The sequence below is a fragment of the Coffea arabica genome, chromosome 2c, assembly GCF_036785885.1.
Source record: "Coffea arabica cultivar ET-39 chromosome 2c, Coffea Arabica ET-39 HiFi, whole genome shotgun sequence".
Taxonomy (NCBI): Eukaryota; Viridiplantae; Streptophyta; class Magnoliopsida; order Gentianales; family Rubiaceae; genus Coffea; species Coffea arabica.
This window is the reverse complement of record NC_092312.1, coordinates 64528441-64542932: the sequence shown is the minus strand read 5'-3', so window position 1 is coordinate 64542932 and position 14492 is coordinate 64528441. Positions and strand designations below refer to the sequence as shown.

At 35.4% G+C, this 14492-nt stretch overlaps 1 protein-coding gene across 1 annotated transcript; it reads right to left on the bottom strand.

Moving 5' to 3' along the window:
* Positions 1-792: 792 nt before the first annotated feature.
* Positions 793-13705, bottom strand: LOC113727437 (peptide-N(4)-(N-acetyl-beta-glucosaminyl)asparagine amidase-like). Its single transcript, XM_027251600.2, has 17 exons — positions 13473-13705; positions 13322-13375; positions 13004-13165; positions 12552-12650; positions 12265-12351; positions 10027-10109; positions 8262-8375; positions 7112-7166; positions 6956-7042; positions 6661-6716; positions 6518-6577; positions 6177-6264; positions 5340-6086; positions 5148-5208; positions 3341-3443; positions 1345-1479; positions 793-1249 (listed from the first exon to the last, which is right to left on the bottom strand). Exons 1-17 carry the CDS (start codon positions 13548-13550, stop codon positions 1150-1152), a joined length of 2169 nt encoding a protein of 722 aa, XP_027107401.1. The 5' UTR covers positions 13551-13705; the 3' UTR covers positions 793-1149.
* Between the last annotated feature and the right edge of the window lie 787 nt (positions 13706-14492).

Below are 14492 nucleotides of genomic sequence, written 5' to 3'. Positions count from 1 at the left end.
TTTTTGTCCATCAGCCATCTACTCAGATCAAAATATGTGAGTCTAAAAGACGAAGAAGCAGTGGCTCATGAAGGAGATTTAAGATGGAAAAGAACGAAAATGACGGGCAAGTGCATCTTCAGACTTCAGTTGACCAGCCCTTTGACTGTTGGAGAACTCATTTTTACCTGGCATAAAAACCTGAACGACAATGATATTGGTACCGTCCATGTTGATGCTCTAATAAATGAAAAATCCGACAATGATATTGGGACTTCTAACTTCTGTTGATTGAGCTTAGGCAAATTACATTCATTTGATATTCACTTCAGCCCATCAAGAACAGATACTCACTTCTGGTCTAATGGAGAGTGAGCTGGAGAACAGCAGAGGAGGAGACACCAGAAGTGTCAGGAAAGCAGATGGAGGGATGAAGAGTAAAGTAATGTGGAGGAAGCCCAGAAGAGCAGAGGTGAAGCTGTCGCCGCAGAATTCTACAATTTGTATGTTGGAATGAAAGTCAAGCAGCTAACCTACGTACATAATCTTGATAGTACCATTTGCGCGCACAAATTTACTGCTCTCAGTGTGCAATTCTGTTCCCGAAAATGTAATTATGTAAGAATGGGAAAAGTCGAGAAAACTGAAAACATTCAACTATCTAGAAAATGCAGAGCTTTCACCGGAAACTACAAAACAGAGAAGTATATGTGTATGGGATTAATTTCCCCAATCAGGTACAGGCCTAGCCTGAGAAAACACGCGTTGGATTCCTTGTCAAGTCAACCATACACGAAGGAAATTAACTGACACTGAAGTACAAATATTACACCATATATTAACATCCGTTAAAGCACTTCACAAACAAAAGGTATTTTATTCTACAATTGCTACAGGAATAACAGAATGGTAAGTCCTTATAACTCGATATCAAACTATACATTTTCCTCTATTCTCTTCTTTCTTATTTTCTTGCATCTCTATCGGCAAGCACCATCAGAAGTTACCCCTCATGGAAATTAAGCCGTATAAATGCATAAAGGGGTTTATATGAAAAAATATATAGAGGCAGGAGAAGTACACAGCTTTGGTTTTAGGTTTTTCCTCTTAACTTATAATGAAGCGGGGGATGAAGCAATAGCAGGATCACTAGACCAATGTATGACCATTTTATTTTTGACAGGCAGACTCTGCTTTTGAATAGAAGTCAATACTACCTATTTGGAACCTTGAAGTTGCTTTTGGATCTCGTACTGCTAAGAACCTTAACCTGCCATTTTAAAGATCATGATCAATTATAATGTTGTGTGCTAAGATTACATGATATCAAATTAGAAACAACTGAAGAAACTCCATCAAGTTTACCTAAAGGCATTTGCTAAAATTCCGGGTGATTTGACCTCAAATACTTTTCGCTGAAACCGTTCTTCAAACATTTGAGAAGTTTTTTCATCCAAAATATGCCAGTTCAAGCCTCCATCTTGACTTCCTTCGAGCAACCTGAGAGCAGAAAACCAAATTTCTCAAACTATTTTCACTTGGAAAAAAGAAAAATTCTTGCTAGGATATCACATGCACAAGACCATTGAATTTGCTTTTGATGACATGTAATAGGGACCTTGAACGACTAGAGTAACTAAAACATTCAAAGCTTAATTTCTAGAAAAGCTGAATTTACATTAGCCAGCATATAGCTTTTACACTAACTATTTGATATGCAGAACCTAAATCGGTAACGGTTGTGGACCACAATATCTTCTGTAAGGATCTCGTGAACCTGTTTTGTGCTGGAACTAATTTATCATGCATCCCAATGTTAGTACACAATCACCATCCGTGTAAGTTACGGTCCACTTCCTCAGACAATATGAGTAAACAGGACTACATACAGGGATCATTATTCGTCAACATAAGCTCTCATGAGACAAATTTCTTTTAACTGAGATGCTGACACAAAATTTGCTCGATCAAAGACTTTCCTTATTTTTGCACGTGGGAGGGGAAGAATTAGAAATTAATCCATGGTACAACAGGATACTTCTTAAATCTACTGGTGCAACAGGATTTTCTGGCCAGCAATGGATGAAAATACATTGTTCTACTTTACGTGAAAGGCTTAGTTTCTCCACATGGGACTTGAGAAATAGAACTCCTCTCCAGTCATTTTCAGTCCAACTCTTGCATTGTATTCAAGATGGCTAACAGTGGCGTCTATTATTCTGGATCAGCTAAGCCAAGCATTAGTTCTCTTAAACCAACAGGAATTGTCAACTGTAAACACATATTCTAGGCCTTAGGAAGGAAAACCATACAATCCTACTTGCAGTCAAATCGGTTCAATACTTTCAAACTTAGTCCTTATATTTCAGAACACATTAAACCTATTTGGGCTTGTTTTTACTGTTTGTCAAGTTTATGAATTGGAACATCAAACTTTTAGTTTAGCAGACATAGTTATTTAAATTATCCATAAGGAATCTTCTAAAGAGTCTGGAGGCTTTACAGATTGATATTTCAAACTTTTATTTAGCTGATATAGGGATTTAAGCTGAACATACTAGTTTCACAAGGTATTTTTCTAAAGAATCCAGATGTTGTACTGTCAAAATCATTAGCAGGGAAAAGAAACATTTCCTAGTCAGGAACGAAGAAACCAACTATGGAGAAAATTCAGAAGGCTCCTGGGCAATATAATTTCATGGATTCATTTTTTTCCTCCCTCGTGAATGAAATTTCATGTCAACTCTTTTGGTTCAGGCAACATGGTGATAAAATGCTAAAGGAACTTTTTGAGGCGGCAAAAGAATCAGGGTTTTCCATTCAGATAAGGTCAAGGAAAAGGCAATAACATTTTATACGAAGGAAAAGCTTTCTAGGAACTACCTTGAACATATCTAGTGATTCAGGACAAGAGTGTAAAAATACGATCACACACTTAATATGTCAGATTTCACTAGACAAGAGTTGATATCATGTCCTCATAATGTTTTCTGCAAAGCATATACATGAAACTAAAAAGAAGAAAAGCGAATGAGGAAAAGAAAAGAAAATAAGAAATCAAAACAAAAGGATGCATACTAGACTCTCCTGCTTTTGATTTCTCTTAAATTATTGCATAGCTCAACAATAAAGAGGTTGCTCCCTTCAGAAAGTAAAGTGAAGCCTTGGGATATATTACATCTAAGCTAAGAAGGTTCCAAGGAGAATGGTTCCCAAATTTGACAAAATCACCACCGCCCCAGATTGATTTCAAACTCAAAATGTGAACTAAAGTGGAACTATGACATGGTAATCCAGTGACATCAAACCTGCTCATGCATATGGAAAATTATGTCATTGAAGATGCAAAAGAAAATCATACCAATCCAATGGATCCCGCTCAGGTGCATCATTGGCAGACATTAGCTCATAAGACACTAGCTCATACACTTGATTGTCTGATACTTTATAAATTATCCAACAACCTACATGGAAAGTAACATAATAGATTAAGAGATGAGATGTCAACCAGATTTTAACCATGATCAATAAGGTAATACTTACAAATTCAATGCTCAAACTAGGTGCTCTCTTTCCCCATTTTGAGAAAACTTGTATTATCCTTTTGTCTTCTTTTTTAAGAGTTTATGACAAAATTCCAAAATAGTAGATTAAATGTGTAAAAGAGGTAGAAGAAATGCATACATCAATTGTGTAAAATACCACATTAATTGTGTAAAAAAATAACAGAAAAAACAAAGAAGGGCACTGGCAGATGAGTGAAACTAGGAGTATATTATGAAGTTCATGACTGGACCTAACGATTCACAAGAAATGCATATATAGAAAGAAGAAAAAGCTACAACATCATCAACCTAGAACACATGAGCTGATGAGCACATGCTTATGTAAATGTCCAGGGTATTAAACAATGATCTGGTTTTTGTTCAATCTTTGTTGTTTCCCATTCCCAAATGTTACTCCTGCTCTCTCCAGTCTGCCTTTTTTCCCTTCTTTCACATGCATACTCTTCTTCACCATCCAAGAGGAAACAATTTTATGCAGAAACTTAACACAAACGTATAAAACAGGCTTATTAAATGGAAATAAATTCCATTTCACAGGAGCACAAGTTTAAAGCTGACCAAGCTTCAGTTTCTTAATAGTAAGTAAGATGGCATTTACTTGCAAAAGATGATTTCCCTACATAATTCAGATTTCACAGGAGCACAAGTTTAAAGCTGACCAAGCTTCAGTTTCTTAATAGTAAGTAAGATGGCATTTACTTGCAAAAGACGATTTCCCTACATAATTTAGATTTCACTCCAGTTAAGCCTAAATGCAGAGATGCAGTACGTAACTGATAGTAATTCCATCACGTTTTCACTCTCCTAAAGCATGAATGCTAATGCATGTTCCATTTCCACATCACAGAACTCAATTGAATGACTTCAAAACATTTGTCGGCAAGTGGCGACAAATCAAACTTAGGTTATCTTTCCTAAAAGACCTTTAACCTTTAAAGAAAAAACTCAAATATGTGGTCCTAAACATTCTCAATATCCTTTCCCCTATATTTTCCTTCTGCATATAAAGTGTCTTTGGAAACTTTAGTAGCTTGAAACAGACATATTCAATCAGAACAAGATTGAACAGAAGATAACTCGCAGCCTGCAGGCACAACATATCCAAAGAACTGGTATCGCAAGCATACATCAATGAAAAAGTAATGACCAAACTCCCACATTACAATGATGACGACAGAATATGACATTTTTTACTCATAATTGTCCATGTAGTGTGCAACACCAATGTTGCAAGACAAAACAATGAATCCAATGCAAAGTTGAGAAATGATATCTTTGATAACCATATCATTCCTAAGAGATAGCAGCTGGAATTAGAACCAGTACCCCATTTGACCAAATTCCCAAGCATTTTTTTGTAAAAAGAGTAAAAAAAAAAAAATTGTCTAGAAGTATTAAATTTATAAGCATGTATTCTTTAGCCAAGAATTGTTGATATTAATGAGGCACCTTACAGTCTATTGTGTTCAATATTAGACAGACAACATGCATAAAAGAAGTAATTTAAGTACACCTCTTTGAGTATTAACTAGGCATAACATTTGCATGTGGCTATATCCCCGTATTATGCTTATTTGACATGAATATATGTACTCCTGTTACCTGTTGCACCATTTGGTTCTTCCCACTTAGACATCCGAGATCCATCAAATGCTGATGTAGACTGATGTGTCATGAAGAACAAAATTGAAGAATAAACATCCATCAAATAAGTACAATGAATTTCTACCACAGCCCCATTGAGTTCACATTTCCTAATGAACCGAATTCAAGGCTTTAGGTCAAGAGTCTTACAATACCAAAAGGAAGCTCCTCTCCACTAGCCTGGACGAGACCGCAACATATTCTGTTTAACTTCAGAAGTGGCCATGAAAGGGAATTTTTATCAAATTGCTTGCAGTGGTGAACATTATATATTAGATCATCCAAGGCATGGAACACAACAGGCAGTGCTATGGATGTTTTTACAGGATCAGATGCCAATGAAATGCCAATCCTCCCATTCACATTTGACTCGATCTTCAGGGAAAGAGCATCAAGCAATTGGGTAAAAGACGGGATCATCCTAATAAACAGCGCATGACTTGGAACATGATCAATGTACATTCTCCTGGTTTTGAACGGCATATTCTTGAGATCCACTAAAATCTTTTTCAACAACCTTAGGACTTCAGTCGCTTGAGACTTAGAAGAAGATTGCCCTATTAACTGTGAAATAATAGGAGAAAATGCATTATAGATCTTTGTCACATGGTCATCTACACATTTACGAACTGGACAAGAAGAAGAAGTCAAGGACTCAGAGCCAAATTCAGATCTTGATATGCGCCACTCCTTGTCACCACTTTGTCTTCCTGGTAATGAGACTGAAGCATTTTCTTTAGAATATAGATCTCTCTCAAGTGCTTCTGCTTCAATTCTGTCACGTTCCTCAAGTGCTACACGAAATTGGGATGAAAATTTTTGTCGACATTCTTTGTTTATATTTGAGAGAATAGTTGCAACGGCGGACTCTGTAGCCAAGTTTCTTCGAGCCAGGACCTTCAAGATCAATGAATGATTAAAAATTGAAAGTTCATGCAACATGAAAGGAAGCAGATGAAATTCCACTTAACGGAAGAAGATGACTACCTCATGCCACTTTCTTGTGTAACGTTTAGTGACATCATAAACTCCATCTCTGGCTATAGCAATCACATAGTTCAAATTCTTTTTCCAGCTTCAAGAGACAAAGTAGAGTCATTATGTCTTTAGCAGTAGGATCTATAAAGTATGGAATTGGTGTACAAGAAGTGCATCAAAACCATCCTCAAATTAATATAAGCTCCTACTCTCAGAGAATCAAGATATTTGACAAACTCATGCTTTGCCCAGTATCAAAGGACTGCACGAGTAGGTAAAGTATAGAATTGACAAGCAACTGTGAGTCCTAAAGATTCTAAAGAACTTTTCAGTAAAAAAGCAGGAAGTACCCTTTCTCATACAATAGAGGATTGTCATAAATTCCTTCACAAGGATCAAGATGCATCCATCTGCAGAGTTTAGACCAATGAATAGATTTGGCAGACCATTTGTGTAGAAAAGTATAAATTATAGCAAGTCTATAGAAAAGTACCTTCCTAGAGAAGGTGAGAAGCATTCTGTCCAAACATGATCAGTGAAGTCCAAAATCTGTACAAGAAAGCAACAGCAAGAGTAATATGTTTGTCATTTCAACCTCATACCATATTGACCTTAGCATCACACACAAATGGATACCATGAAGTAAACTAATAAATGCCTTTCTTAAACTAGCGGCTTCAGTTGCAGAACCAAACATCTATTAACAAGCCTTGCCATTAAGCCCATGCAGCAGCAAGCAGAGTATCAAGGAACTACTACCACAAATTTATAAAGGAAAAGCAACTTACTAATCGAGATTCATAGTTAAAGGCTCGACAATATAGAGTGAAGCAATTAGCCCACTCCCCACACCTCCCCTTTCTTGTTTCAAGAAGCTGCAGAGGAAAAACAATGAGAAAATTTTAAAGAACAAAAGATCTTCAGAACACAGAAAAGTTAATTACCTTTAGAGGATCATTATATCTCGGGAAGCGAGTGATACCTTTGCACAAATTGCATCTGCCAAAGTTGAACCAACATGAGAGAAAATATATTAATTATGCAGAAAAGTACCATGTCACAAAAACCCCCCATTTTGTTCACAAAAGCAGTATGCCAGAGTCCACTTTAGCAACGTTAATGATTCTCCTTAAATTGTCAAGCAAGAAAAATCTATCAGCAAACAGCTCTTCTACTTTACGTTAGACATACAAACACCAAATACTTTGCAGTGGCACTTTTCAATAACAGAATTCATTTGAAACTTGCCTATGCGCAGGCAGTTAAAAGCCACAAGATTCAATTTTATTAATTAGATAGCAAAACTAAAAGATGATAATTAACACCTATGGTTGAAGTACAAAAAATGCTACAAGCCGATTAAATTCCACAGGATGTCAATATGTAACACAGCAAAAACTTGGTGTTCGGAATGCCTCAACTACTTGCTTATGACTGGTACTGAAGTGCATACCTTTGAGCAAATCATTGCATGTAGAAGCCAAATATAAATTGTCAACAAGAGGAAGAGAGATCAATCAATCTAAACTATATGAGAAAATAAAGTCTCTGGCAACCGGGTATATTATTTTTGAATGAAGACAGTTTTATAAGGAAGAAAAGCTATCAAATTGTTGGCTAGCACAAGTCTGAGAATTGAACCAGAGTACAAGATCCTCAAAAGTAATTACCTTATGATGCAACTCAGAAATAAAGTCTAGAAAATCTCTAACAAAAAAGGTGGAGCTTTGTCTTAAGTTTTTTGAATTGTAAAAAATTTAGTTCAAGCCTTCATAAAAAAGTACTGCTGAGCCAAATTCACAGAACAAGGATTTGTGTAGAATCCAGCTAGGTTCTTTAAAGCATAAAAAATAACTAGACTCCATAATCTTTTCAGAACATTTAGTTTTGATCCTGGAGTCTTTTGTTATTTATAACTAAAATACACTAATAGACACAGAGAACTTCATACAAGATGTATGATAATTATCCACATTTTTCCTAATATGTTCCAAGATTTAGAAAAAATCACTTTGGGAAAAAGGCTAAGTAAAGAAACAAAGATTGAAAAACTAACTATAGGCAGATGGTAAATGACAAATCTTCAAATCATACCGATAAAGCTCAACCCGAGAAGCTCCATAACGAGTTTCAGATGGATCTGCAACATCCCCGCCCTGTCCGACAGTTTCATTACCACATTTATCACAAGGAGGTGCATTTACCCACCTAGAATGTAGAAAATCAACTACCTTAGATGGCCAGGCTCAGCTTGAAGCAACTTAGTATTACTATGAGAAACTGCAATGCTAACAACAGATGATTGCATGTAATCGATCGAAAACAACTAACACCAATCAAGGGAGAGATACTCTAAGAATAGTGGAGTAGGCTCTCAATGTGTAGCTGACCCTGCAGACAATGCTCTCTGTCCTTTTTCGTTCCCTAGTCCTTACCCAATCTCGATGTCTTCATTAGTTTCCAGACAATATTCTTCTCTGAATTTATGATTAGAGATCTAAGAACTGTCATAATCATATACAATTAGTCATTTTTAGGATAAGATACAGCCTAAGCTTTCTAACTTCGCTTTTTTTCAGATGGAGAGCTGTTATTAGCAAAATCTTAGAACTAAAAGAAACGTGTGTTTATCACTGAATAGGTTTTGACAGAATCTAATAACTGCCAATGATCATTTTCAGCAACATGTGGGAAGGCCAATGATCATTTCCATCAATGGAATGTCAAAACTAAATGTTACATGATGGATGAGTATTATAATGACGCAAATGAAATCTTAACAAGTTCACCTATCAAAAGTTTAAGCATTTATATGCTCAGTTGCAGTGCAAAACCATCTTTTAATAAGAAGCTCCAATGAGACAATGGACTATTACAAAGCAAATCTAAAAGAGCTACATCCACAAGCCAAAAAAACCAATTTTCATCCTATGCAAGATGACATAGTTTATTAATACTTATCCTGACATCAAATTTTGCAAGTACTCCGTTCATTCCAAATAATTATGAATAGTCAACTTGAACTCTGTTCCAAAAGTCAAAGCTAGAAAGCAACTTCTGAAGGTCTGCAATGGAAAGAAAAAGTGAGTATCCAACACATTTTCATGATATTTGGACTTTTTCTTCCCCACTCCATGTGGTTTAGAAATTTGTGTGGGCCACCATGTCACCAAACCAAGGGCAATTGAGGATTTTGCATTTAGACAAGAATAATGAAAGCATTAAATGTGCTAGACCCACCACAATGAAAGGATTTCTTGTCATACAGTTAGCTCGTGGATCATAGGATAAGGAAAAACAACATTGTGTGCTTGTTACCGAAGAGCCTATGCAACTCAAAGAAACATGTAATTTTGTTTTAAAGCTTAAGGTTAGCAAATGTTGACGCGTCTCCATATCATAAAGGCAAAAACCATAACTATGTTGGTTTATGAGCTAAGGAGGCAAAATTTGACCACAATAAATGTTCAATAGCAAGGTTAGTTTCCATAAATTCACTAATACCAAAGAAAAGAGTTTCTATCAGAAATAAAATGGAATATGTTATTTACTTATTTGTCACTTACCCAAAAAAAGGAATACTTGTTTAAATGACTCTCAAGGTTATTAGAAAGCTGCTCAATCACTCATTGGAAGATATATCCACTAACATCAACAGAAATGCAATTCTCACTTTAAAGAACTGCAGAAAAAGCATTTGCCTTTTTGTTCAAGTCCTTGTAAACTATGCCTTTACGCTATAACAAAAAACATGAAAAAGATGGCAAAAAACAAAAGGCAGGTAGGTATTTTATCTTAAAAAATACAAATCCGGTTTGGGTATGTGGTAACCCCAAGGCAGTGGCATAAAAGAAGAGACCTGAATGATTGCTTAAACCAGAACAGCAGCTGCAGGAGGAAAGCATGATCTTGCTCACCTTTTGTAGGTTCAAAATTTCCCTCCTGAAAACATGCAGGTAGTTCATTAGAGATGCTTTAAGAAATATCGAAGCCAGGTTTAATCAACTCATTACCCGTGGTACATACTTTACTTAAGATTTGTAAAATCATCAACAGACTAAACCTTGACATTGAGCACATGCAGAATCTTTTTAAACATTTTATTATCAGAAGTAAAGAAGAAAAAAGAACGTGAAGCTAAAAGTCAAAGAGGCATACCTAATGTATTGCTCTATATAGAAACTGCATGCAAATACAATGCTCTACATATAAACTACGATTGAGTAATAAGAAAACACTACAATAAAATATTCAGGTGTATGCATGGAGAAGTCCAAGTTACTCAAAGTACTGCTAAATGGTAAGTTTGTAATAACCAATATTTGCAAAGTATTTAAGTGGCAATTGAAAAGAAAAAGAAAAGGTGATGTTTATAAGAAGAAGATGACTAGTCAGCTCTTTCAGAAATAGCCTCCACTTAAAAGAGCAGATCTACTAAAGTTGGCTGGAATTTAAAGATTCATTTGACCACTTGTAAAAGAATAAGAAAATGGCACAAATGGTGCAAACTATTACATATTCCCTGTTTTGCTTATTAAATTTTTCTTTAGCCAAAATAGTCGCTCAATTAAATAAAATATACATTTTTTGGCACTCAACTAAAAAAATGTACCTTTTTGGTAATTCAATCATTAAAAAATGTACACTTTATGGTCAAAACAATGTACTTTTGAATTAGTTGAACAATAATTTTGGTTAAAGAAAAAGTCTAGTGACCAAAATTGGAAATTTTGAATAGGTACCAGTTTCTCAAAAAGAATTTCCTGTTAAATCATCCAACTTTCCTCAAAGGCTACAGATAAGCATTGGCCTGTAAGTGTGCAACATGAAAAGAAAATTATTTGCCTTTTTCTATCATAGTAACATGCCATGTACATATATACAGTGGAACATAAAATCTAATACCGGTATATATGCACAAATAATCACCATATTCAGAAGATGCCAACAGAGAGAGAGAGAGAGAGAGAGAGAAAGAGAGAGAGAGAGAGAGAGAATGTTCAGGAAAACATGATTATTTAGGCAATTTGACGCCCTTCAATGTGGTTGCAATCTTTTTCAGAAAATTTCCTCCATTTTACTTGGAAAAATTGGTTTTCACGAGATGAAAAATGCTTATAGGAGGAAGAAATAAACCAATGTACATGGTCAAAAATAATAACTTGTGGGAAAGAATGTAAAGGGCCTAAAACAGAGGAAATATGAAAGTTCTGCTGGCAAAGTATGGTGTAGGATCAGCTCTCTTACAACCACATTGAAGCCTAACTTATCGGAGTCAAACTAAACATATTTTCCATTTAGAGTCTTGTTAGCCGGCGATTCAGAAGGTAGTATCTCACATGGGACCTTAAGATAAGGCTCATAACAATCCCTTCAGCCTATCTGCCAATGAAATTGTAAATGGACTTCTTGTGAAAGTACTCTGAAGAAGAAATACCTTATCACTTCCTAAAGTAGAAAATTATTACTAATTCTATTGCAGGTGTCATTTAAAATACAGCTGTTTATGGTTGTTTATATTTAGGTTTGCACGTAAAGACGTAGCTCTATGGCCAAAATTGATTGCTGAGTAGCCCAGGGTGTATATGGAGAACAGAAAACAACACCAATGTTAAACTTGGTTTAGCTTTACGATGATTTTAGCCTCCTCATGGATAATTTTGTGTTAAATTTTCGGTGGAAAAACACAGATAAACAGACCAATTCCAATTTGCCATGAATCGCGTCAACTAGCACCGAAAGGAGATTATGGACGTTAAGAGGAACTTGTCTGATGCTGACACATTTGGTATTGCAAAATGCTATAAACTCAGAAAAGCTCACTGCTTCAAGATTCATATTTTCAATTTGATATCCATATCAAAAAGTTATGAGAACTTTCATTATCACAGTAAAGTAGATAACCAAAAAGAGGTTACTTTAACAAATCTGTATAACCTATCAATGGCAAATGAAAGGGAATCGACCATTGGCCAAAGCCACAAAGATGGTATTATTCAACTACAAATTGCCAAAGTATCTCAAATGAGATCCGTTTAAAGCTTATCAATCGAAGAGAGCACATCAAATATGCATATTGAAATATTCAAACACTAACCCTGGCTAAAGCAACCAATGCTTTCTCCTCCAGCTTGTCAACAGGAACAGTCTTCCGAGCTGCTTCTTGACGAAGTGGATCTTCATACTACATCAAAAATAAGATGTGAATTAAGATGTCAAACAATTAACTTAACCAAACAGAAGTATCACTGGAATATACTGAAATTGATCCTGTAATAATGAGCTAAATCAAAAGTAAAAAGCTTATGCTTTTGTTACTAAAAGGATGACTTGTTCACATAAGCTAGAAATGAAGACCAATAGAAAGAGAGGAACTTGCCCTACCATTCGAACTTGATCAACATACGGCCGTATCTGCTGCTCAAATTGGTCCTTATTCTCACTAACAACCAACTGCTGCATCATTAATGCATCTTCTTCTGCCTAAAATTCACAAACCGTTCCTCAAATCAGTTATTACAGTGCCAAAAATAACCTCATACTATTTAGTAATTTCCATCTGTATTCAATATTTCAGTTTTAAAGAGAAAAATGAGGAAAAAAAAAAAAGGAAATGACAATTATGTTCATAAAAAAAAGCCACCGAACGAATTGAAAAAGAAAAACCCACTTTGCATTCTATCTTTTGTCCCGAAGTTTCATTTTCTACGACATTTTAGTCCTATCCTCACAACTTCTCATACCAAAAGAAAGAAGAAACGATCATAGATAAAGATAAAGCTTAAAAATGTAAAAATAATTATAAAATTCTGAAAAAAAAAAAAAAAAGATGTTACCTGCAACATCTGCGCAAATTCTTCATCGGAGATTGCAAATTCAGTATCAGACCTCCCCTTTTCTTCATGATCATCAACAGATACCAAGCGAAGCTTGTCCGAGGGAACCGATGAGAGATCAGAGTCATCAGACACAACCCGATCATCTTCCCCTCCCAGTATCTGTTCTTACGAAAAACAATCCAAATTCAATTAATGCCAAAAAAAAAAGAAAAATGTACAACTTCAAAAGCGCAAAGTACAACTACGGCTGAATCAAGTACTGCACATCAAATTCAGTAACAAAAAATGGGTAAGACTATAAAAAAATAAATTTACCTTCTGCTGGTCAGGAGGAACTGAGGTGAGGGAGAAGAGCTGGAATTTGAAAACCTGGAGAAAAAATGAGGAGATTTGGAAAAACAATTTGAGAACGAATTGCGTGAGGTTTCCGAAGAGAGAAGAGAGAAATTGGGAGACGAAAACGGACTTCAAAGCCATTGTCGGTGTCGTAATCGACGTCGAAGGTGGAATCATCGTGCTTAACTGCGAATTTTCGGACCACCATGGTTGCTTGATTCCTTTCGTCTGCTGTGATCACTGGCGCTTTTCTTTTTTCACTTCTTATTCTTCTTTTCCGTCGTGCGAAACTTCGGAGATTCGATTTATATGTTGACGAGTTTGGAGAACGAACATTTGCCACATTTGACTTGACTTGAGCTACGCTGTCCTCTTCTTTATTTTTGGTGTTAACTCAGCGACGTCGAACCGAGAGCTGTGTTGATTTTTTTTTTTTTAGCGCGAGTAAGAGGTTTGGAGTTTGGACCCAAAATTACTTAGTTACATTCCATTTGCTTTTTTTCATAGGTTGATATGATGAAGTAGTTCCTTTCTTAAAAGGCTCCGTTAGGAGTAGGTATTTTTGAAAAAAATTTTAAAAATTTTACTGTAGTAATTTATATGAAAAATTTTAGATATATTATATAGATGGAATTTTTTTTGAGTTATTATTAATATATTACTGCAGTATTATATTGAAAAAATATCAATCTAAACGGAGCTAAATTTAAAGATTAAAAGTAGCATAATATACGTTAATAAAAGGGCCAACTCGGTGAATTGACCATTCAACTAGATTGACTTGCTAGTTGGATCTGATAGGGAGCAACCCAATGAAAATAGACCGATTGGTTCAATTCGTGAAAACCACACAGTAGGTCAGTGTTTTGTGTAACTTGATATAATTAGTTTTCAAATGAATTCCAAGTATTGGGATTGTAAGATTCAAACGCACAATCTCTAATACTATTAGTATACTAGAACTTTAAAGTAGGTAGTAATTATTGGACCACAAGAAAGTTTCATATAATTTGTAATATAAGTTTTACAAGATTTGCAGGTGTGTTTGTGACGTTTGTAAAATTTTGGGGTTTCAATAATGGAAAGATACCTATCTTGTTTATATTTTTTGTGGGCTAGTGAAACATGTTTTCACATTAATCCAATTATC